Source organism: Salvelinus namaycush, chromosome 11, assembly GCF_016432855.1.
Source record: "Salvelinus namaycush isolate Seneca chromosome 11, SaNama_1.0, whole genome shotgun sequence".
In the NCBI taxonomy this organism is placed as follows: domain Eukaryota; kingdom Metazoa; phylum Chordata; class Actinopteri; order Salmoniformes; family Salmonidae; genus Salvelinus; species Salvelinus namaycush.
Window position 1 is genome coordinate 17,094,189 of NC_052317.1, and position 26,573 is coordinate 17,120,761.

The 26,573-nt window shown below is 40.9% G+C and overlaps 1 protein-coding gene across 1 annotated transcript in view; it reads right to left on the minus strand.

Annotated features, from left to right (window-relative positions):
• The window catches only part of LOC120056312 (pappalysin-2-like), a 54,959-nt gene that overhangs the window by 8,558 nt on the left and 19,828 nt on the right, over positions 1-26,573 (minus strand). The window contains exons 8-12 of the mRNA XM_039004551.1: positions 21,785-21,967; positions 17,833-18,130; positions 6,067-6,190; positions 5,645-5,732; positions 5,023-5,116 (exon numbers count right to left, since the gene is read on the minus strand). Coding sequence (XP_038860479.1) covers positions 5,023-5,116; positions 5,645-5,732; positions 6,067-6,190; positions 17,833-18,130; positions 21,785-21,967 — 787 coding nt within the window. The remainder of the gene's footprint in view (positions 1-5,022; positions 5,117-5,644; positions 5,733-6,066; positions 6,191-17,832; positions 18,131-21,784; positions 21,968-26,573) is intronic.

Genomic DNA, 26,573 nt, shown 5'->3' on the forward strand with positions numbered 1-26,573 from the left:
CCAAGAAATGTTTGGGGTTTACTTTCGGGTTTCCAGCCACGTCTCCTACCTGCCTCCTCATACCACCGATCCTGGGCTTTCGCTGACTCCATCGCCTCCCGAGAGCGGCGATTCTCTCCCACCTTAGCCCAGGGTCCTTCTCCATTCAATATTTCCTCCCAAGTCCACGAGTCCTGGTTTTTTGGCCGCTGTTGCTGGTTCCTCTCACGCTGCTTGATCCTCGTTAGGTGGGTGGTTCTGTAACGGTTGTCCTCCTCCTCTTCGTCCGAAGAGGAGGAGTAGGGATTGGACCAAAGCGCAGCGTTGTTATACGACATGATGATATTTATTAAAGTAAAGACGAAACACGAAAATACTTCAACAAACTACAAAACAAATAAACGATGTAGACAGACCTGAACTAGAGAACTTACATATACACGAAGAACGCATGAACAGGTACAGACTACACAAACGAACGAACAAACGAAACAGTCCCGTGTGGTGCACAGACACAGACACGGAAGACAACCACCCACAAACAAACAGTGTGAACAACCTACCTTAATATGGTTCTCAATCAGAGGAAACGTAAAACACCTGTCCCTGATTGAGAACCATATCAGGCTAAATGACAATGAACCTAAACATAGAAACACATAACATAGAATGCCCACCCCAACTCACGCCCTGACCAACTAAACACATACAAAAACAAGAGAAAACAGGTCAGGAACGTTACACTCTTGGTTCACCCCAGACTTGACTGCCCTTGACCAGCACAAAAACATCCTGTGGCGTTCTGCATTAGCATTGAATAGCCCCCGCGATATGCAACTTTTCAGGGAAGTCAGGAACCAATATACACAGTCAGTTAGGAAAGCTAAGGATAGCTTTATCAAACAGAAATGTGCATCCTGTAGCACTAATTCAAAAAAGTTTTGGGACACTGTAAAGTCCATGGATAATAAGAGCACATCCTCCCAGCTGCCCACTGCACTGAGGCTAGGAAACACTGTCACCACCGATAAATCTACGATAATCGATCATTTAAATATACATTTTTCTACGGCTAGCCATGCTTTTCACCTGGCTACCCCTACCAACAGATCTGCACCCCCTGCTGCAACTTGCTCAAGCCCCCCCCCCCCCCCCCCCCCCGCTTCTTATTCACCCAAATCCAGACAGCTTATGTTCTGAAAGGGCTGCAAAATCTGGATCCCTACAAATCAGCTGGGCTAGACAATCTGGACCCTCTCTTTCTAAAATTATCCACCAAAAATGTTGCAACCCCTATTACTAGCCTGTTCAACCTCTCTTTCGTATGAGATTCCCAAGATTGGAAAGCTGCCGCGGTCATCCCCCTCTTCAAAGGGGTCGACACTCTAGACCCAAACTGTTATAGACCTATGTATATCCATGCCCTGCCTTTCTAAAATCTTCGAAAGCCAAGTTAACAAACAGATCACCAACCATTTCGAATCTCACCGTACCTTCTCCACTGTGCAATCTGGTTTCCGAGCTGGTCATGGTGCACCTCAGCCACGCTCAAGGTCATAAATGATATCATAACCGCCATCGATAAAAGACAGTACTGTGCAGCCGTCCTCATCGACCTGGCCAAGGCTTTCGACTCTGTCAATCACACCATTCTTATCGGCAGACTAAATATCCTTGGTTTCTCAAATGCCTGCCTCGCCTGGTTCACCAACTACTTCTCAGATAGAGTTCAGTGTGTCAAATCGGAGGGCCTGTTGTCCGGACCTCTATGGGGGTGCCACAGGGGTCTATTCTCGAGCCGACTCTTTTCTCTGTATATATCAATGATGTCACTCTTGCTGCTGGTGATTCTCTGATCCACCTCTACGCAGACGACACCATTCTGTATACTTCTGGTCCTTCTTTGGACACTGTGTTAACAAACCTCCAAACAAGCTTCAATGCCATACAACACTCCTTCCGTGGCCTCCAACTGCTCTTAAATGCTTGTTAAACTAAATGCATGCTCTTCAAACGATTGCTGCCCTCACCCGCCCGCCTGACCATCATCACTGCTCTGGCCGGTTCTGACTTAGAATATGTGGACAACTACAAATACCTAGGTCTCTGGATAGACTGTAAACTCTCCTTCCAGACTCACATTAAGCATCTCCAATCCAAAATGTAATCTTGAATCGGCTTCCTATTTCGCAACAAAGCCTCCTTCACTCATGCTGCCAAACATATCCTCGTAAAACTGACTATCCTACCGATCCTTGACTTCGGCGATGTTATTTACAAAATAGCCTCCAACACTCTACTCAGCAAACTGGATGTAGTCTATCACAGTGCCATCCGTTTTGTCACCAAAGCCCCATATACTACCCACCATGCGACCTGTATGCTCTCGTTGGCTGGCCGTCGCTACATATTCGTCGCCAAACCCATTGGCTCCAGGTCATCTATAAGTCTTTGCTAGTTAAAGCCCCACCTTATCTCAGCTCACTGGTCACGATAACAACACCCACCCGTAGCACACGCTCCAGCAGGTATATTTGATTGGTCATCCCCAAAGCCAACACTTCCTTTGGCAACCTTTCCTTCCAGTTCTTTGCTGCCAATGACTGGAACGAATTGCAAAAATCACTGAAGTTGGAGACTTATAACTCCCTCTCTAACTTTAAGCATCAGCTGTCAGAGCAGCTTACCGATCACTGAACCTGTACACAGCCAATCTGTAAATAGCACACCCAACTACCTCATCCCCATATTGTTATTTATCTTCTTGCTCATCTGCACCCCAGTAGCTCTACTTGCACATCATCATCTGCACATCTGTCACTCCAGTGTTAATGCTAAATTGTAATTATTTCACCTCTATGGCCTATCTATTGCATTAACTTCCTACCCTTCTACATTTGTACACACTGTACATATATTTTTTATGTTGTGTTATTGACTGTACGTTTGTTTATGTGTAACTGTGTTGTTGTTTTTGTCACACTGCTTTGCTTTATCTTGGCCAGGTCGCAGTTGTAAAATGAGAACTTGTTCTCAACTGGCCTACCTGATCAAATAAAGGTGAAATAAAAATAAAAATAAAACTCTGTTGTTGTGCATTGATCTTTGAACATAAAGTCACCATGAAGATTCCAACGTCCCAGAAGAGTGGAAGAAGCGCATTGCTGACAAATTGAATACCATACCAGAGGTATTCATTGTTGATCTGGACGTACTTCCCATGGATGTACTTCTGCAGTCCAACATCATATAAAATCCAGGATTAGAACACATTCAAAGAGAGACCCAGGTCCATCCATCCCTGTGACAGAGCAGCGGTGAAACAACACTTGAGAGAACTGTTAGATGCGAAGATCATTACAGAATCAGAGAGTCCATTTGCTTCTCCAATAGTGATAGTGAAAAAGAAGAATGGCAATAACAGATTGTGTGGATTATGGGAAATTTTACTTGCCCACTATCAAGGAGTTTACGCCCTCCCCAACTTGAAGAAACTTTCTCCGCCCTTAATGGTGAAAAATGGTTCTCTGCCATGGACCTCAAGTCAGGCTATTATGAAGTAGAAGTTGCTGAAGAGTATAAGCACAAGACAGATTTCATGTACATGCCTGCTGGGCTTTTGGGAGTTCAATAGCATGCCACAAGGTGTCACAAATGCACTTAGTACACTCCAATGTTTGATGGAGAAGTGTGTTGAAATCTACACCTGAACTAAGTACTTGTGTTCTTGGATGAGATAATATTCTTCTCAGACATGTTGGAGGAGCACAAGAGCAGACTGATGAAGGTGTTGAACCAGCTCAAGGACTATGGCTTGAAGCTATCCCCTGACAAATGTGATTTCTTCCAGTCCTCTGAATGCTGAAGGAGTCCACACTGATCCAGACAAAATCTCTGCTTTAAAGGATTGGCCCCGTCCCTCTAACAGAAAAGAACTGAGGGGTTTCTTAGGCATCGCTGGATATTATAGATGCTTTGTTGAGGGTTAATCGAAGATAGCCAAGCCGTTGAACTGTCTCATCACTGGGTATGTTGCACCTATGTGGAGAGAAAAGAGCTACAAGAAACCCAAAGTCCAGACATGTAAACCCCAGCCAGGTTGGGAAATGAATGGACAACGGAGTGTGAAACCGCCTTCAGAGCCCTCATAAACAAGTTGACCTCTGCCCAAATCCTGGCCTTTGCCAATCCTAGCATCCCTTATGTCTTCCATACAGATGCTAGCTGTGAATGACTTGGTACTGCTTTATATCAAGAACAGGAAGGAAAACTCAGACATGTAACCTACACCAGTAGAGGGCTATCTAAAAGTGAACAAAACTACCCAACTCGAAGCTTGAGAACTTAGTATTAAAGTAGGCTATATGCAAGACATTTCATTATTACCTTTAGGGTATCGAGTTCACAGTTCTAACTGAAAATAATCCCCTTACTTATGTGTTGATCACAGCAAAACTTGTTGCAGCAGGGCATCACTGGCGAATAGCTCTGTCAACATATAGGTTCAACCATAAAGTACAGGGTTGAAAACACAAATCAGGACACAGGCGGTCTGTCTAGGCGACCGCAAGACCCCTCCCAGGAAGATGACACTTTCCTAGAAGAAAAAGAAAGGATTAAAAAAACTCACACAGTGTACTGAATGAAGAACACAGGATAATTTCAGAGGATACATTCACATTCTTGTATCAAAGACACTCTGAAGGAAACTGGATGTTTTCAAGAACCCCACCGCTCTGGCAGATCCCCAGTCCTTAGAGCTGAATGTCACTGCTATCCCGGCCTCTTACGCCTGTCTTGGACTAGACACGCTTCCGCGGATGACTCATGATGACTGGTACAAATCCCAAAGAGAGGATCCCTCCATCCAACAAATCATTCACTTCATTGAAGGGAACACAAAGCCCACCTTCAAGCAAACAACCTTAGAGTCACCAGAAGTCAAGTTGTTTCTTAGAGAGTGGAATAGGCTAGAGCTCAAAGATGGAATGCTATTCAGAAGGTGTCTGGATAGGCTAAATGTGAAATATCAGTTATCCTTACCTAAGAAGTACAGAGCCAGAGCTATAAAGGGAGTTCACAATGAGGTAGGCCATCTTGGGTTTGATCGTGCTCTTAACTTTGCATGTGTCAGGTTCTATTGGCCGAGAATGGCCCAAGTGGTCAATGAGAAGTGTCACATGTGAAAGATGCTTTAGAAGAAAAGCTCATCCTGAGAAAGCTGCCTCCATGATGAACATTCTGACAAACTATCGTCTCGAGTTAGTCTGTATGGATTACCTTTTTATTGAACCAGACAACAGAGACACAATAAATGTCTTAGTAATCACAGACCACTTTACAAAGTTTTCAGTTGCTGTTCTTGCTGGGAGAACATCATAGTCTGTTATGGTTTTCCTAGCTGCCTACATAGCGATCAAGGAAGCGATCAAAGAATTGTGTTCACTGATTGGAGCAGAGAGAACGAGAACCCCCCTTAAAATCCTTGTGGGAACCCTGTCGAAAGGTTCAATAGGACTCTGCTGACTATGCTTGGAACTTTGGAAGATAAAGACAAGTACCACTGGATAGACTTTGTGAAGCCGCTTGTCCACGCATACAATTTTACGAGAAAAGACACTACCGGCTACTCTCATTACGAGTTGATGTTCGGCAGGCAGCCAACCCTTCCAATCAATCTTGTCCTTGGACTTCAGCCGCATGGAGTTGGTGCCAGAACCAACTCTGAGTATGTCAAGAACCTCCGCCAGCGACTGAGAGTGAGATATGCATTAGCCGCAGAGAGTGCTCAGAAGATGGGAGAAAAGAACAAGTCAAGGTTCAATGCTAAGGTCAGAGCAGCAGAACTTGTCCCCAGTGATCGAGTATTGCTGAGGAACGTTAACATCAGAGGAAAACACAAGATTGCAGATAGATGGGATTGTACCATTTGTGTGGTAGTGAAGAGGATTGCTGATGATCCGGTTTATGTCGTCACACAGAAGAAAGGCCAAGGGCCCTTGCGTACCCTACACAGAGACCTCCTCCTGCCCTGTGAATTCTTACCAGTAGTAGAGATGGCCAGACCTGAAAGAGAAGAAGGCTTACCTGTGAAGAGAAAGTTGAGATCCAGAGAGAACTGGCAGGCACACAAGAGGAGTCATGTCCAGATCTGATGATGATGAGGAGTCCTTTGGTACCAGTGATTATGAAGAAATCGTCTACACAGGACCTGACCCAGAAGTAACCAGAAGAGGCCCCTTCTATGAAACCATAGTGAGGAAAGATAACAGAAGAGGCGAGAAGAGACCAGTACCTCAGCGCACTGACGCTATGGTAAGAAAATATAATGGAAGGCTTGAAGACAGAGCCCAAGCAGTGCAATACTCTTCAAGAAGGGTCCTACGCACATTGGCTGCTGAATATTTGAATGTCCCAGGCCGTGTTCCTCAGCCGTTGGATCACCCATCCTACAGTCAGCAAGATGGAATTGCTGAGGACCGCCTATGAATGAGCCCATCAGTACAGGAGATAACCCTGCTAATGATGGTGAGTATGAAGTACAGATGGAAGCTGAAGATATAGAATGTGGAATGACAGTCATGTGACCCTGACTCTCAGCTGAAGTCAGAAGATCCCAAAATTGAAGTCAGAAGTGGTCTTCTTCGGAGGCTAATCAGCCGTGTCGACGCTCCCAGCTTGGGTAGGAGGACCGTGTAGACAACTGATGATTTGAAGAGAATAACCGGTTGGTCCTTCTAGAATATGTGGACATCTATAAGTACCTAGGTGTCTGGCTAGACTGCAAACTCTCCTTCCAGACTCATATCAAACATCTCCAATCCAAAATCAAATCGAGAGTCGGCTTTTCTATTTCGTAACAAAGCCTCCTTCACTCACGCCGCCAAACTTACCCTAGTAAAACTGACTATCCTACCGATCCTCGACTTCGGCGATGTCATCTACAAAATAGCTTCCAATACTCTACTCAGCAAACTGGATGCAGTTTATCACAGTGCCATCCGTTTTGTTACTAAAGCACCTTATACCACCCACCACTGCGACCTGTATGCTCTAGTCGGGTGGCCCTCGCTGCATGTTCGTCGTCAGACCCACTGGCTCCAGGTCATCTACAAGGCTATGCTAGGTAAAACGCCGCCTTATCTCAGTTCACTGGTCACGATGGCAACACCCACCCGTAGCACGCGCTCCAGCAGGTGTATCTCACTGATCATCCCTAAAGCCAAAACCTCATTTGGCCGCCTTTCCTTCCAGTTCTCTGCTGCCTGCGACTGGAACGAATTGCAAAAATCTCTGAAGTTGGAGACTTTTATCTCCCTCAACAACTTTAAACATCTGCTATCTGAGCAGCTAACCGATCACTGCAGCTGTACATAGTCCATCGGTATATAGCCCACCCAATTTACCTACCTCATCCCCATACTGTTTTTATTTATTTACTTTTCTGCTCTTTTGCACACCAGTATCTCTATTTGCACATGATCATCTGATGATTTATCACCCCAATGTTAATTATAATTATTCGCTCCTATGGCCTATTTATTGCCTACCTCCTCATGCCTTTTGCACACATTGTATATAGATTCTCTTTTTTTTTCTTTTTTTCCCCTACTATGTTATTGACTTGTTTATTGTTTACTCCATGTGTAACTCTGTGTTGTTGTCTGTTCACACTGCTATGCTTTATCTTGGCCAGGTCGCAGTTGCAAATGAGAACTTGTTCTCAACTAGCCTACCTGGTTAAATAAAGGTGAAAAAATAAAAAAAATAAAAAATAATTCACCTTCTTAGATACAGAATAGTTACTCCACCATTAACTTGATTGTTCAGAGATTTTCTTTGTCTTCAACCTTGTGTTGTGTTTCGGGGTCATGACTAGTCGTAAATCTTGGTTGCAGCACGTGGTAAACTTAGTCTGATATGTAAATTCTTAACTCACATGTTTTATAACCTAGAGTAGAAAGGGGTTCCCTTGGGCGTAGCTAGCTTGGGCGTAGCTAGTTACAAGGCAAGGTACTAAGATTTACTATGATCTCTTTTAGACAACTAAAATCACAGTCTTATCATTCTCTTTCATATGGATATTCTCTACACAACATAAAGTATGTAAACATCACATATACAGTTGAAGTCGGAAGTTTACATACACTTAGGTTGGAGTCATTAAAACTTGTTTTTCAACCACTCCACAAATTTCATGCTAAAAAACTATAGTTTTGGCAAGTCGGTTAGGACATCTACTTTGTGCATGACAAGTCATTTTTCCAACAATTGTTTACAGACAGATTATTTCACTTATATTCACTGTATCACAATTCCAGTGGGACAGATGTTTACATACAAGTTTACATACACTAAGATGACTGTGCCCTTGAACTGCAAGGAAAATTCCAGAAAATTATGTCATGGCTTTAGAGGTTTCTGATAGGCTAAATTACATAATTTGAGTTAATTGGAGGTGTACCTGTGGATGTATTTCAAGGCCTACCTTCAAACTCAGTGTCTCTTTGCTTGACATCATGGGAAAATCAAAAGAAATCAGCCAAGACCTCAGAAAAATAATTGTAGACCTCCACAAGTCTGGTTCATCCTTGGGAGCAATTTCCAAATGCCTGAAGGTACCACGTTCACCTGTACAAACAATAGTACGCAAGTATAAACGCAGCCGTCATACCGCTCAGGAAGGAGACGCGTTCTGTCTCCTAGAGATGAACATACTTTGGTGCGAAAAGTGCAAATCAATCCCAGAACAACAGCAAAGGACCTTGTGAAGATGCTGGAGGAAACAGGTACAAAAGTATCTATATCCACAGTAAAACGAGTCCTATATCGACATAACCTGAAAGGCCGCTCAGCAAGGAAGAAGCCACTGCTCCAAAACTGCCATAAAAAAGCCAGACTACGGTTTGCATCTGCACATGGGGACAAAGATCGTACTTTTTGGAGAAATGTCCTCTGGTCTGATGAAACAAAAATAGAACTGTTTGGCCATAATGACCATAGTTATGTTTGGAGGAAAAAGGGTGAGGCTTGCAAGCTGAAGAACACCATCCCAACCGTGAAGCACGGGGGTGGCAGCATCATGTTGTGGGGGTGCTTTGCTGCAGGAGGGACTGGTGCACTTCACAAAATAGATGGCATCATGAGGTAGGAAAATGATGTGGATATATTGAAGCAACATCTCAAGACATCAGTCAGGAAGTTAAAGCTTGGTGGCAAATGGGTCTTCCAAATGGACAATGACCCCAATAATACTTCCAAAGTTGTGGCAAAATGGCTTAAGGACAACAAAGTCAAAGTATTGGAGTGGCCATCGCACAGCCCTGACCATGAGTGTATGTAAACTTCTGACCCACTGGGAATGTGATGAAAGAAATAAAAGCTGAAATAAATCATTCTCTCTACTATTATTCTGACATTTCACGTTCTTAAAATAAAGTGGTGATCCTATCTGACCTAAGACAAGGAATTTTTACTAGGATTAACTGTCAGGAATTGTGAAAAACGGAGTTTAAATGTATTTGGCTAAGGTGTATGTAAACTTCCGACTTTAAACTGTACATTATGAAAACTCTTCAAGATACAATGTTTTCGTTACAACATCCTAATTTAACTTTTAATAACATCATAAAATATACATACATTTTCATATTCTATTATATATTGTCCCAAAGTCCATTAATTTGATGTTCTGTAGGTTTTTCGGCTGTAAACTCTTCCTAAGGCACACAGACATTCCAGTCTCTCACATTAGAGAACAGAATGGTGTTGGGCTGCTGCCCTATAATTTACGATGGGCGTGAGATCATTAAAACCCCCCACCTCCATACCTCTCCCCCTCTATCTGTAGAACGGTGATGCACTGTAACCTGATCCTCACAGGCCAGTCATGACACCTCCTTTGTTTCCCGCATATCTGGCCTACCTGTTGCTTCTGGCCGAGATGACCTAAGGCAATGCCGGCGATGACAAAGAAGAGGAAGGAAAAGGAACTCCAAGCTAGGCTGAAAAGACAGGCTACATGGCCTCTTCTTCCTAGTATCCTGATGGCTAAGGTCAAATCACTGGAAAAAAACTCTGTGACCTCAGAGCAAGGCGTCAATCGCAGAGGGACATCAGGGAATGCTGTGTCTTTGATTTTACTGAGGCGTGGCTTAGGGACAATACACTCGAATTTCTGCTAAGAGTCGGGGGGGGGGGGGGGGTGTATGTTTCCTCATAAACAATTCCTGGTGTACCGAAGTTGAAAACATCGAGACCTCCTGTTCACCCGACCTGGAGTTTCTGATGCTGAAATGCTGACCCCACTATTTGCAGATGGAATTCACATGTGTTTTTATCACGACTGTGTACTAGAGGTCGACCGATTATGATTTTTCAACGCCGATACCGATACCGATTATTGGGGGACCAAAAAAAGCCGATACCGATTAAATCGGCCAATTTTTTATTTATTTATTTATTTATTTGTAATAATGACAATTACAACTATACTGAATGAACACTTTTATTTTAACTTAATATAATACATCAATCAAATCAATTTAGCCTCAAATAAATAATGAAACATGATCAATTTGATTTAAATAATGCAAAAACAAAGTGTTGGAGAAGAAAGTAAAAGTGCAATATATGCATGTAAAAAAGCTAACGTTTAAGTTCCTTGCTCAGAACATGAGAACATATGAAAGCTGGTGGTTCCTTTTAACATGAGTTTTCAATATTCCCAGGTAAGAAGTTTTAGGTTGAGGTTGTTATAGGAATTATAGGACATTTCTCTCTATACCATTTGTATTCCATATACCTTTGACTATTGGATGTTCTTATAGGCACCTCTCCTCGCCCCTACCTGGGCTCGAACCAGGAACACATCGACAACATCGAAGCATCGTTACCCATCGCTCCACAAAAGCCGTGGCCCTTGCAGAGCAAGAGGAACAACTACTCCAAGCCTCAGAGCGAGTGACATTTGAAACGCTATTAGCGTGGATCCCGCTAACTAGCTAGCCATTTCACATCGGTTACACCAGTCTAATCTCAGGAGTTGATAGGCTTGAAGTCATAAACAGCGCAATGCTTGAAGCATTGCGAAGAGCTGCTGGCAAACGCACTAAAGTGCTGTTTGAATGAATGCTTACGAGCCTGCTGCTGCCTACCACCGCTCAGTCAGACTGCTCTATCAAATATCAAATCATAGAATTAATTATAACATAATAACACGCAGAAATACAAGCCTTAGGTCATTAATATGGTCAAATCCGGAAACTATAATTTAGAAAATAAAACGTTTATTCTTTCAGTGAAATACGGAACCGTTCCGTATTTTATCTAACGGATGGCATCCATAAGTCTAAATATTCCTGTTACATTGCACAACCTTCAATGTTATGTCATAATTACGTAAAATTCTGGCAAATTAGTTCGCAACGAGCCAGGCGGCCCAAACTGTTGCATATACCCTGACTCTGCATGCAATGGACGCAAGAGAAGTGACACAATTTCCCTAGTTTAATATTGCCTGCTGACATGAATTTCTTTTAACTAAATATGCAGGTTTAAAAATATATACTTCTGTGTATTGATTTTAAGAAAGGCATTGATGTTTATGGTTAGGTACATTCGTGCAACGATTATGCTTTTTTTTCCCGCAAATGCGCTTTTGTTAAATCATCCCCCGTTTGGCGAAGTTGGCTGTCTTTGTTAGGAAGAAATAGTCTTCACAGTTCGCAATGAGCCAGGCGGCCCAAACTGCTGTATATACCCCGACTCTGTTGCACAGAACGCAAGAGAAGTGACACAATTTCCCTAGTTAAAAGAAATTCATGTTAGCAGGCAATATTAACTAGATATGCAGGTTTAAAAATATATACTTATGTATTGATTTTAAGAAAGGTGTTGATGTTTATGGTTAGGTACACATTGGTGCAATGACAGTCTTTTTCGTGAATGCGCTTGTTAAATCACCCGTTTGGCAAAGTAGGCTATGATTCAATGATAAATTAACAGACACCGCATCGATTGTATGCAACCCAGGACAAGCTAGATAAACTAGTAATATCATCAACCATGTGTAGTTAACTAGTGATTATTTTAAGATTGATAGTTTTTTACAAGATACGTTTAATGCTAGCTAGCACCTTACCTTGGCTCCTTGCTGCACTCATATAACAGGTAGTCAGCCTGCCACGCAGTTTCCTCATGGAGTGCAATGTAATCGGCCATGATCGGTGTCCAAAAATGCCAATTACCGATTGTTATGAAAACTTGATATCGGCCCTAATTAATCGGCCATTCCGATTAATCGGTCGACCTCTACTTTTTTCCCAAAAAACAAGCCTGAAACTCTTTCTAAAGACTGTTGACATCTAGTGGAAGCCCTATGAACTGCAATCTGGGAGGTTTTCCCTTCATATTAAACATGACAGCCATTGGAAACAGTGGTGGGCTGAATTTTATTTTTTCTGGATGGTTTGTCCTCTGGTTTTTTCCTGTCATATCAGTTCTGTTATACTCACAGACATAATTTTAACAGTTTTAGAAACTTTTGAGTGTTTTCTATCCAAATCTACCATTATATGCATATCCTAGCATCTGGGCCTGAGTAACAGGCAGTTTACTTTGGGCACGCTTTTCATCCAGACGTCAAAATACTGTCCCCTAGCCCAAAGAGGTTTTAACACAGGGCCCCCCCAGGGGTGTGTCCTCGGTCCTGTGTCGTACTCCCTGTTCACCCACGACTGCGTGGCTTTGCACAACACCAACTCCATTTTCAAGTTTGCTGAGGACACCATGGTTGTAGGCCTGATAACCAACAAAGACGAGTCAGGCTATAGGGAGGAGGTAAGTGAATTGGAATTGTGGTGTCATGAAAACAACCTCTTCCTCAAAGTCAGAAAAACAAAGGAGTTGATTGTTGACTTCAGGCAGTTCCTCAGCATTCACATCACCAAGGACTTGTCATGGACCAAAACCACCACAACTCTTGTCAAGAAAACGCAACACCATCTCTACTTCCTAAGGCGGCTGAAGAAATTTGGCATGCTGCCCCGAGTCCTCTCCAAATACTACCACTGCACCATCGAGAGCGTCCTGCTCTGATTCTCCACACAAGCATCCCCTCCTTCCCCAATACACATGTAAATATTGTACTATAAATTGTGCCTTTCTGTATTATACTTATGCTCCAATGTTTAATCTATACTACTGCCATTTACTGCATGTTCGTCTTCTTTTTTTTACTATTTCATTTTACATTTCGTTGGACGATGTTTACCATGCGTATCCCATACGACTAATGAAACTTGAAACTACTTCACCACCTACAGAGGGTCATCCTCTACAGCTTCTACAATCACTATCGTTGCCTCATCTCTATAGAGGGACATTTGACTGGTGCATCGTGGTAGGAACTGAACTGAGATCATTTACTGCACACACATTTTTTATTGGGTACACAGTTTAGAATTATTTTTGTATTACTGTATTGGACAACACTGTATAATTGTGAATGAATGGTCATTACGGTTGTGATACTCTGTTGTTGTGCATTGCGCTTGGAACATACAGTTGCAAGAAAAAGTATGTGAACCCTTTGGAATTACCTGGATTTCTAAATAAATTGGTCACAACAATAGACAAACACAGTGTGCTTAAACTAATAACACACAAATTATTGTATTTTTCTTGTCTATATTGAATACATATATTAAACATTCACAGTGTAGGCTGGAAAATATTTGTGAACCCCTAGGCTAATGACTTCTCCAAAAGCTAATTGGAGTCAGGACTCAGCTAACCTGGAGTCCAATCAATGAGACGAGATTGGAGATGTTGCTTAGAGCTGCCCTGCAATATAAAAAACACTCACAAAATTTGAGTTTGCTATTCACATGAAGCATTGCCTGATGTGAACCATGCCTCGAACAAAAGAGATCTCAGAAGAACTAAGATTAAGAATTGTTGACTTACATAAAGCTGGAAAGGGTTTACAAAGTATCTCTAAAAGCCTTGATGTTCATCAGTCCACGGTAAGACAAATTGTCTATAAATGGAGAAAGTTCAGCACTGTTGCTACTCTCCCTAGGAGTGGCCGTCCTGCAAAGATGACTGCAAGAGCACAGCGCAGAATGCTCAATGAGGTTAAGAAGAATCTTAGAGTGTCAGCTAAAGACTTACAGAAATCTCTGGAACATGCTAACATCTCTGTTGACGAGTCTACGATAAGTAAAACACTAAACAAGAATGGTGTTCATGGGAGGACACCATGGAAGAAGCCACTGCTGTCCAACAAAAACCATTTCTGCACGTCTGAAGTTCGCAAAAGAACACGTGATTGTTCCACAGCACTACTGGCAAAATATTCTGTGGACAAATTAAACTAAAGTTGAGTTTAACTATGTGTGGAGAAAAAAAGGCATAGCACACCAACATCAAAAACTCATCCCAACTGTAAAATATGGTGGAGGGAGCTGCTTTGCGGCCTCAGGGCTTGGACAGCTTGCTCTCATCAACGGAAAAATTAATTTCCATGTTTATCAAAACATTTACCAGGAGAATGTAAGGCTATCTATCTGCCAATTGAAGCTCAACAAAAATTGGGTGATGCAACAGAACAACGACATAAAACACAGAAGCAAATCAACTACAGAATGGTTTCAACAGAATAAAATACGAAAATATGAGTTACAGACGGAATTCAAAATGGATTAAAAAAAATTATCTCAGCCATCTACAATCAATACCACATAATGACAAACGGATAGATTTTCAAGCCAATTTAAGTCAAAACATAACTAGGCAGCTCAGGAACATTCAATGTCGTCTTGGTAAGTAACTCCATTGTATATTTGGCCTTGTGTTTTAGGTTATTTTTCTGCTGAATGGTGCATTTGTCTCCCAGAGTCTGTTGGAAAGCAGACTCAACCAGGTTTTTCTATAGGATTTTGCCTGAGTTTAGCTCTATTCTGTTTATTTTTATGCTAAAAAACTCCCTAGTCCTTGCCAATGACAAGCATGCCCATAACATGATGCAGCCGCCACCATGCTTGAAAAAAATGAAGATTGGTACTCAGTGAAGTGTTGTGTTGGATTTGCCCCAAACATAACATGCTGTATTAAGGAAAAAGTTGTATTACTTTAGTGCCAAACAGGATGCATGTTTTGGAATATTTTTTATTATGTACAGGCTTCCTTCTTTTCACTGTCATTTAGGTTAGTATTGTAGAGTAACTACAATGTTGTTGATCCATCCTCAGTTTTCTCCTATCACAGCCATTCAACTCTGTAACTGTTTTAAAGTCACCATTGGCCTCATGTTGAAATCCCGGAGCGGTTTTGTTCCTCTCTAGCCACTGAGTTAGTAAGGAAGCCTGTATCTTTGTAACGACTGGATGTATTGATACACCATCCAAAGTGTAATTAATAACTTCAACATGCTTAAAGGGATATTCAATGAACACTTTTTTTTACCCATCTACCAATAGGTGATCTTCTTTGTGAGGCATTAGAAAACCTCCCTGGTCTTTGCGGTTGAATCTGTGTTTGAAATTCACTGCTCGACTGGGGGACCTTACAAAAAATTGTATGTGTGGGGTACTGAGATGAGGTAGTCATTTAAAAAATCATGTTAAACACTATTATTGCACACAGAGTGAATCCATGCAACTTATGTGACTTGTTAAGCAATTTTTTACTCCTGAACGTATTTAGGCTTGCCAAAACAAAGGGGCTTGCCATAACACTTATTGACTCAGACATTTCAGCCTTTCATTTTATATTAATTTATTAAAAAAATAAAATCAACATAATTCCACTTTGACATTATGGGGTATGGTGTGTAGGCCAGTGACACAAAATCTCAATTTAATCCATATGAAATTCAGTCTGTACCACAACAAAATGTGGAAAAAGTCAAGGGGTGTGAATATTTTCTGAAGGCACTCTAACCTGTAACACTGGGGTAAAGTGATTTGTTCTTGCAATTTGTAGTCTATGACATTTCAGATTTACATATGATAATTTTTCACGAAGTAGTTTGGATGTAGTGAACTATTTTTTTCAAAGTAACTTTAATTATGTAAATTATATATTTGTTTAGCTTTAGTGCAGCTTAACTTCTTCCAGTGTGAAATAGTTGCTAGCTTGGTCAACTTTATTTTCAGAGTAGCTTCCCCAACACTGTTTCTTGTCTTGTGTATTTGTGTCTAGTCACCTAATCATCTAACCTTGCTGTAGGAAGCAGTGACCTTAAACCTAAACTGGATGTACAGTGGGCACGGTGATATCATACCTCCTGTCCCAGGGCTATTGAGCTGTTTTGGTCAGCTCCAAACTATAAAAAGAGCCTACCCTTGATTTCCCGGCAGCACTGCTTGATTACCATTGTCTCCGGCCAGCTGTAAAGAATACCTACAAAAATGCACATTATCTACTCTCTCAGGCGTGTCGGATTTCCTCCCGCTACAAATTACCCTTATTAATTATGGATCAGCTCTAAGAGCCCTCTCTCTCTCTAGCATTCCACCGGAGGACATTTTACAGGAGTGTTTTTTTGTCAGGTCTTAGACTCTGTGTAGTTTTGTGCCTTAATGGACACTGGAATGATACAATCAGTTATTAATGTACAAAATAGTAGAAACCAAAAGATGAGGGTCAAGGGGGAAATAATACATCCTTGACCATGGATTAACGACATCTACTCCTATTTCACACATGCCCCAAAAGTGATTTTTTTTCACTACTAATGGACCAAAAATGTGAGTCTATTTTTAAGGATTAGGATATCAAGTGCAAAACTATCTTGCTTTGCCAGATATACCTCTTGGTGGCAGTGTAGACTCAGTCAGTCACAATGCTTAGCCTTCCTTTAATTTCTCTCCTGCAATACACTCCACTTCTCTCTCTTCACCCCCTCTTCCAAATGACAGGCCGCTCACTTATCATTTACTAACCATGATGAGCATACAGTGAAGAGCCTTCAGCGAGAGGAAATAGCTGAGGAACAGGTCCAAACAGCCACTGGTGTTTACTGTTTCTGCTGGTCACATTTGGTTTATATTCCAGAGACTGCCTCTCTTCCCTCCACATAACTTAATTCCCCTTGGTTTTTACATCTTTTTGCACTTACAGCTGCTTGTGGAACTTTTAGAGACCAAATGTATTCCTCAACGTGACCTCTTCAGCATATCCACCTACTCCCGCAACTAAGCGCTTGAAAAGAAACATCCCTGAAAGTGTTTGTGAAAAATTACAAAATCATTCACAAAAAATAGTGTATGATGCGAATATAGAATCCAAGCAGACTGTTATGAATAAAAGTAAGATAGAACAGAATAAAAAACAAAGAACACTTAAGTTGTTAAGTTGATTCAGATAATCAACTTAACACCTTTTCTCACAGTGTGGGATAAAAATGATTTGACGTACGCCGGAATCCACTGAAAACGTTTTTTTGAATAAGGCCCTTGATGTTGATTTGTATCAGTAGCTAGGGCTAAGAAACATATTGAATACATTTGGTTTTTGTGTTGCGAAAACAATACCAGACCAAAACACTAGAATTATGAATATCTCAGCTTCTGTGGCTATAGAAGATTGCATTGTTTGATCTTTGTAACTGACATACATTATGATTGTGATTTTTTATTTCTTTGTATTTTTGGGCCCAGTTCTTGGAGCAGTGGTACATGACCCCCAAACAATAAATCTGAGTCCGCACAGGAGAACTTTCTGGACTAAGGGCAAAGTATTTGCAGAATTCCAGAGTGTAAACAATGCATCTGTGTCGCACAGGAGAACTTTCCAGACTAAGGTCAAAGTATTTGTCAGTGTCGATCTTACTTGTGTCAATCTTACCTGTCTGTAAATGTAAGCAGAGTTTGCTGGACCAGATCGCCTGAAAACGCCGGTTGCCTGACAACTCGGTAGATCAGAGGCTGGCAACTGGAGCAGAGAGGATTGTGGGGGCCAGAAGTGAACAGGATAGCATCAATCTCCATCTTCTCATCAAAGGTGCTCAGTTTGACAGCTGCCACCCTTTTTTCGGTGTGCACGCGTAGAGTGAGGGGCACATCACAGAAGACGTGCTGTGGACCCATGTCAAGAGACTCGTCTGTGTCTGTTATTAGCTCGATGTTGGCGATCGCCTGGTTATCTGTAGAGACAACATGGTGGACAATAATCATCTGTATTATCAAGCAGTTCCAGAGTAAAATGCATATGCTTATCCCTTTATTTATTCATAAACACCTAGAAAAAAATACTTGGTGTGACTTGACATTACCTGCTAAGATGAACAGCCAAAGAATTATGATTCAGGTAGACACAATGCGTGGCTTGTATTGTGGAGAGTTTCAATAATTGCTAAATGTACGCTGTTGTCACCCCATGTTCAAGAATGGCCTTTTTCGCTTCACTCAGATTACAACCTCCCACTTTCGGTTATTTGAAAATGAAAACATCTCCAAAATATCGCTATTTTTACAACAAGCAATAGAAAGCTGGTTGCAATTTCAGTTTAATCCACCAGAAAATACAAAAGGAATATTAAAATAAATATTATGGTTATACTCAAATATATTAATTTATTTAAAAAAAATAGGAATGCACGATATATCGGTGAACATATCGGAATCGGACAATATTAGCTAAAAATGCCAACATCGGTATCGGCCCGATGTCTAGTTTAATGCCAATGTGCAAAGACGATGTCAAAGCTGACGTGCATACCTATATAACGTAGGTACATGACGTAATGACGCCACGTAAAATTTGTGCTACATGTGCAACACAGCATTTCTAACCTAGCCCACAATGTCTGCTGTGTAGATCGAGCAGTCAACAAGTCGAGCAGTTATTTGAAAGAGTAAGAACATTTCAGCGAGACAACTCAAAAGGTGAAATCCATTAACGCCAAGATAATGGAATTCATTGCCCTTGACAATCAACCGTTCTCTGTCATGGGTGATGTTGGCTTTCGCGACTGGTCGAGCACACTACCAAGTGCGCTATTTTTCAGATGTTGCCCTACCGGAGTTACAAAGTAATAGCGTCACTGCAATTAGCTTCACGACATACTATGGAACGCCATTTAGGTCTTTGCGTGTCAAAGAAGATACACATCAAATAACACTATTTGACAATAACACTACTTGACGGGTTAAATAAGCTTATAATTTGACACATCAAACATCACAGTTCTATTATAGAATGTTGTGTTTTCTGAATTTGCACATGCAAGCCAAGTGCCACCACCACTATCAGTAGCACTGTCAAAGCTGTACAAAAAAGTCTGCAAACAAGCAAACACCGGCCATGAACGATGTGTTTACAATACCGCATTGGTAATAAAGCATTATTTGTTCGACCGCAACATCTGGGGTAGCTAGCTAGCTTTAACTTGGTACCTAGCTAGCACCAATACATCCAGCCTGAAAACAATGACCAGTAGAAATTGCAGTCATTTTCATTATTCTTAGCAATGATTAAGGAATCCGTGTGAATAAGTATTAGCTAGGTAGCCAGTTGTTGTTCGCCTATTGAAATTGAACTTCAGTTCATGAAAATAAATATCTAGCCAGCTACTTAACCCTGTTGCCCAAAGCTAACATTATAAGCAGCCAGCTAGCTTCATCTGGCTAGTGAGGCTTGACCGGACCGGGTTATGTGTTGTGAAGCTAGCCACAGTAAGGATGACACCCACATTACACAACTGTGAAGAATTAACGCAAATATTAGCGTTGTAGCTCTTATCGTGGGACTGTGACTGTGTCACCCCCCCCCCCCCCCCCCCCAATCAGCCTATTGTATGTATTGTGTGTATTGACATTCATATTGCACTGTGCAGCTTTACCTAAGGATTGGGGATCAATTAAATGGGGTATCAGTCTACTCAATACCCAATATATTTTTCCCAACATCCTCCTCGGAGTTATCAGACTCCAAAACATCCACGCAGTATTGTTTTTCCTCTGGAATAGTGTTCAATACACAGAGTAGGTTGACAATAGATGTGGCTCAATTCAGTTGTTTCACATGATCTAGTCAATGATGGCATAATTCTACTATTTGTATTCATTCGCATCACTGTCAAGGACATACTTTTATTTTGAAGGCTAACCAAATAGTGTTATTTGACGTGTATCTGTTTTGACATGCAAAGACCCAAACGGCGTTCCATAAAAATCCAGGTTGAGAATGAAACAACTGAACGAATGAACAACGAAACAGCAAAGCAGGTAAGTGAAAGAAATAGGTTTTGATTATGTTTTACTGGTAATGGGGATATACGTAAATGCCAACAAAATAACTTGTTGGTCAGTGTGGTGTGTGTGTGTGTGTAACCTTTATTTAACTAGGCAAGTTAAAAACAAATTATTATTTGCTGCCTAGAAGGCCACCATCACGGAGTCGCCTCTTCACTGTTGACATTGAGACTGGTGTTTTGCGGGTACAATTTAATGAAGCTACCAGTTGAGGACTTGTGAGTCGTCTGTTTCTCAAACTAAACACTCTAATGTACTTGTCCTCTTGCTCAGTTGTGCATCGGGGCCTCCCACTCTTCTTTCTATTCTGGTTAGAGCCAGTTTGCGCTGTTCTGTGAAGGGAGTAGTACACAATTTCTCACATGGAATAGCCTTCATTTCTCAGAACAAGAATAGACTGAAGAGTTTCAGAAGGTTCTTAGTTTCTGTCCATTTTGAGCCTGTAATCAAACCCACAAACGCTGATGCTCCAGATACTCAACTAGTCTAAAGAAGGCTAGTTTTATTGCTTCTTTAATCAGGACAATAGTTTTCAGCTGTGCTAACATAATTGCAAAAGAGTTTTCTAATGATAAATTAGGCTTTTAAAATGATAAACTTGGATTAGCTAACACAACGTGACATTGGAACACAGGAGTGATGGTTGCTGATAATGGGCCTCTGTACGCCTATGTAGATATTCCATAAAAAAATCTGCCGTTTCCAGCTACAATAGTCATTTACATTAACATTAACAATGTCTACACTGTATTTCTGATCAATTTGACGTTATTTTAATGGACAAAAAATGTGCTTATCTTTCAAAAACAAGGACATTTCTAAGTGACCTAAACTTTTGAACGGTAGTGTATGTAGCTTGTTTTTGTCCCAGGTTCAGGAATGGCCACCGTGAATCCCACCGTGAAGCATGGAGGAGGTGTGATGGTATGGGGGTGCTTTGCTGGTGAGATTGTCAGTGATTTATTTAGAATCCAAGTCACACTTAACCAGCATGGATACCACAGCATTCTGCAGCAAAATACCATCCGCTTAGTGGGACTATTATTTGTTTTTCAACAGGACAATGACCCCAAACAAAGGGCTATTTGACCAAGAAAGAGAGTGATGGTGCTGCATCAGATGACCTGGCCTCCACAATTACCCAACATCAACTGAATTGAGATGGTTTGGGATGAGTTGAACCGCAGAGTGAAGGAAAAGCAGCCAACAAGTGCTCAGCATATGTGGGAACTCCTTCAAGACTGTTGGAAAAACATTCCTCATTAAGTTGGTTGAGAGAATTCCAAGATTGTGCAAAGCTGTCATCAAGGCAAAGGGTGGCTACTTTCAACAATCTAAAATCTAAAATATATTTTGATTTGTTTAACCATTTTTGGGTTACTACATGATTCCATATGTGTTATTTCATAGGTCTGATATCTTCAATATTATTCTACAATGTAGAAAATAGTAAAAATAAATAAAAACCCTTGAATGAGTAGGTGTGTTCAAAGTTTTGATATATATATGCTGTTGGAGACCACTAGAATGAACCCGGGACCCACCGGCTGAGACGTATGTGACCCACACAGTGAGGCTGTCAGGGACCACAGGGTGGAGGAAGCGCAGCATCAGGACGCAGCCCTCGGTTTCAGGGCAGGGAGACGTCACATTGGCATCATACAGGCTGAGCTCTGGACTCCAGGCCTGTAGGCTGGGCTCACATGGCTGGTATACATCTGGAGGGCCTGTAAACACACACACACATCTTGTTTTACAATATAATATAAATAAATAAATAAATAAATATATATATATATATATAGACATGCGTCCCCAATGGCACACTACTTTTGACCAGGGCCATTTATGGAATATGGTGCCTTTTGGGATGCAACTAAAAAAAGGGCACAGTTACAACTGATCTAGCAGATCAACCCAGTATCACAGATTATTGTGAAATAGACACAAATTGCTTATTGGACATTTGTGAGAGGCACATGAAAAAGCAGTACACATTTTTGTATACAATGCATTTCAATCAAAGATTGAAGACAGAAACAATAGGAGGGAGGTTGGTCAGGGAGGACAGCTGGGCGTATAACGCGACCGTCTAGCAACCCAAATGTTGTGTGTTCGGATCACGTCATGGACTTCTAATTAGCAACTTTGTAACAACTTACTACTTTTTAACAAATTAGCTAGAATGCTAGCTAGCATGTTACCTAACCTTAACCCCTAGCTTACAGTAGCTAATGTTAGCCACCTAGCTAGGCTAGCTAATATTAGCCACCTAGCTAACGTTAGCCACAACAAATTGGAATTCATGTAATCTTCATGAATGTGTTATGAAAGAAGAAAATTGTGTAATACACACAAAATGTGTTGTGAAGATGCATTTTAAATGTAACCTTTATTTAACTAGGCAAGTCAGTTAAACCTCTCTGGGATCGTTCGGGATGCTAGCGTCCCACCTAGCCAACAGCCAGTGAAATTGCAGGGCACCAAATTCAAACAACAGAAATCTCATAATTAAAATTTCTCAAACATACAAGTATTATACACCATTTTAAAGATAAACTTCTTGTTAATCCAGCCACAGTCTCCGAATTTCAAAAAGGCTTTACAGCGAAAGCACACCATGCGATTATGTTAGGTCAGCGCCTAGCCACAGAAAACCATACAGCCATTTTCCAAAGAAGGAGAGGTGTCACAAAAGTCAGAAATAGCGTTAAAATTAATCACTAACCTTTGATGATCTTCACCGGATGGCACTCCCAGGACTCCATGTTAGACAATACATGTGTGTTTGGTTCGATAAAGTTCATCTTTATGTCCAAAAACCTAATTTGAAATTGCCGCGTTATGTTCAGAAATGCATTGTCTCAAACAAAAATGCAGAGAGCCACATCAAATTACAGAAATACTCATCATAAACATTGATGAAAGATACAAGTGTTATACATAGGATTAAAGATATACTTCTTGTTAATCCAGCCGCTGTGTCCAATTTCAAAAAGGCTTTACGGCGAAAGAACACCATGCGATTATGTTAGGTCAACGCCTAGCCACAGAAAACCATAAGGCCATTTTCCAACCAAGGAGAGGTGTCACAAAAGTCAGAAATAGCATTAAAATTAATCACTTACCTTTGATGATCTTCATCTGATGGCACTCCCAGGTCTCCATGTTAGACAATAAATGTTTGTTTTGTTCGATAAAGTTCATCTTTATGTCCAAATACCTCCTTTTTGTTCACACGTTTAGTCCAGTAATCCAAATGCACAAAGCGCGAGCACAAAGTCCAGACGAAAAGTCAAAAAAGTTCCGCTACAGTTCGTAGAAACATGTCAAACGATGTATATAATCAATCTTTAGGATGTTTTTATCATAAATCTTCAATAATATTCAAACCGGACAATTCCGCTAGAAAAGGTCATTAGAAAGGAAAGCTCGCGCTCACAGCCGCTCGCGATAAACAACTAAAGGCTTTCAGCTGAGCCACTTACTGTTAGTGGTCTTATTCGTTCCCCTTTACAATAGAAGCCTGAAACAACTTTCTAAAGACTGCTGACATCTAGTGGACGTCTTAGGAAGTGCAATCTGACCCCATAGACACAGGATATTGGATAGGCGATCACTTAAAAAAACTACACACCTCAGATTTCCCACTTCCTGGTTGGATTTTTCTCAGGTTTTTGCCTGCCATAAGATCTGTTATACTCACAGACATTATTTTAACAGTTTTGGAAAATTCAGAGTGTTTTCTATCCAAATCTACTAATTATATGCAATATTCTAGCTTCTGGGCCTGAGAAACAGGCAGTTTACTCTGGGCACGCTTTTCATCCAAACTTCCCAATGCTGCACCCTATCCCAATTAAGAACAAAAAACAACTGTCCAGTGAAAATCTCACTTTTAAAAGTTCATATTCTGTTAACTCATACCCAGATAATGTTTTTGACTAGTCCTATACTCATATTTGTGGCCAAAGCATAAATTGGAGAAAAAACATTTTTTAAAAACCACCCCAAACTTCTATCTCAAACAGACCGTTTCAAAAATGCTTGCTATTTCCTCATAGAGGATGAAGTCATCCTCCTGAGGAGGATGAACTGGCCAATCAGCGGTCTACTCGCATGAATATTTTTAATGACCGGTATATGCCCACACCATTCTGTTGTTGGGGTATGCAGATACTATTCCAACACAGAAAAGCTGCTTTTTAACATACTTAATTACCATTGTTTGGAAGGAAAACTATTTCACTCATATTGTAATTAATTATAGGCCATATTTTATAGAAATCTGTAAACACTGGACTGTTACCGTTAACTGATGACATACAACTTACCTGCCCAACCACAGAGGTAAAATGCAGCAAGGTTATTAATTGGTTTAAAAGGTAGGCACTTTACATTCTTCTTTGTCTTTAAATGGGACATCAGCAGTTGCTACATCCATTTTTGTACATATAAATCAATTATATGTACCCATTGATTTTTTGAAGAATATAACTTAGAAATGCCTCATGAGCATAGTTCAACTGTCGTACCACATCAGAACCCAAAATATAACCTTTTTTACTCCAATGTTTATAAACAAAGTAAATGAAAAAAATACTATATAGCCTAACAAAACACGGTTCAAACTATAATGCTGATATCATGGATGATCGGTCCTTGCATCCACAGCTCTAAGCATTTGAGAGTAGTTACAGTTTTTCCAGCCCCATCCATCAGCTTTTTACCAAAACAGGTAGTACACTTAATTGTTTCTACTGCTGATTGACACTTTAAGTAGTGTACTATCTCTCAGTTTGTTTTATGATTTCGATTTCACTAAAAAAACATTACTGTACTGTTATTAAAGAAGAGGGCTACTGAAGAGAGCTTGGGAAAATCACACAACCTGACTGTGGACTGGACTGGTCTTCTCCAAGCCACCCTCTAAAACACAACATACCCAGGTGCAATTTCGCACAAGAAAGAAATCCATGCCTTAACAATGTATAAAGCATGTTCATTTCCTCTGTGGTACAAATGGGAAAAGTAGCAGGTAGTATGTCTCAGCAGAGCACTGAACTAAACTGCTGGATGGTGAGAGGGACAGAGCCTGCAGCGGTAGCCCCAGCCAGCTAATGCCTGAACATCCACAGCTTCCACAGCTTCTGCTATTTGCACCCAATGTGGCTCCTTCACGTGTGGATTTTTTCAGGGTAAACATCAGCACGCCAAGTCAAACCATAAAACTAAATTGGTCAGATAAACAGAGAAAGGCCTCAACACAGGCCCAGATTAATCGTTGTATCAGATGTGGCAAACGGCTCCCACAGGAAAGCCTAGTGCTTCAAGATCTTAGTGTATCATCCTTCCTGCTTTCAGCAACTTAACAATGCCACTACTTTTCCCTTTCTCAAGATTAAATAGACTCCCCAGGTTTGGAAATGCATGCTTGGGTTTCAGTGGAGGAACACATCAAAGGGAAGATCTGTTTCTGTGAAAAGAATGAGGTATACAGTATGTTGTATGCATTTTTTATTAATTCAGTCAATGTTTAAAACTTAACTAAATCAATTTCGAGGCCTAACAATTTAGAGGCCTAACAGTTTAATTAATTTGTAAAAGGGTAACAATGGTACTGGGGTGGAACTGGGGTGACTTGTTTTCATATAGGCTGCGATCTAATGCAAGGTACCTTGTAGCGAAGTGCACTATTTTAATGGCAATTTACGCTTGAACCAACATGTGCAGCGTTTACCATGAATAGGATCTTTGCAAACATCTTTGAAAATGCCTTTAAAAAAACTGCAAAAAAAATTGTCAGATGTATAGTGTGCTGCGCTATAATGTGATTGCATTTAATCCCGCCCTAATCAACCTTAACTTGTTTTCCTGTTAAACCTAGAATCTGCAGTTAAAACAAAAGCAAAACGGACACCCGCCTCTGTTTTTGTAAAAAGCTGAGGTATGAGCCTTGAGAAATGTAACCACTCTCAAATTCAGAGTCAGAGCTATGGATGCAAGGACTGACCATTCATGTTATCAAAATTATCGTTGTAACCATGTTTTGAGGTTATAAAGTGTTTGTTTACATTTACGTTGTTTACAAACATTGGAGTATTATATTTTGGGTTCTGATGGGGTACAACAGTTGAACTAGGCTTATGAGGCATTTATAAGTTATATTCTTCAATAATCAATGGGTAAATATAATACATTTATTTATGTCCAAAAATGGATGTAGCAACTGCAGATTTCCCCTTTAAGTTGAGGATAGAGGGCGCTATTTACACTTTGGGGGAAAATCGTGCCCAATTTAAACGGCCTCGTACTCTATTCTTGCTCGTACAA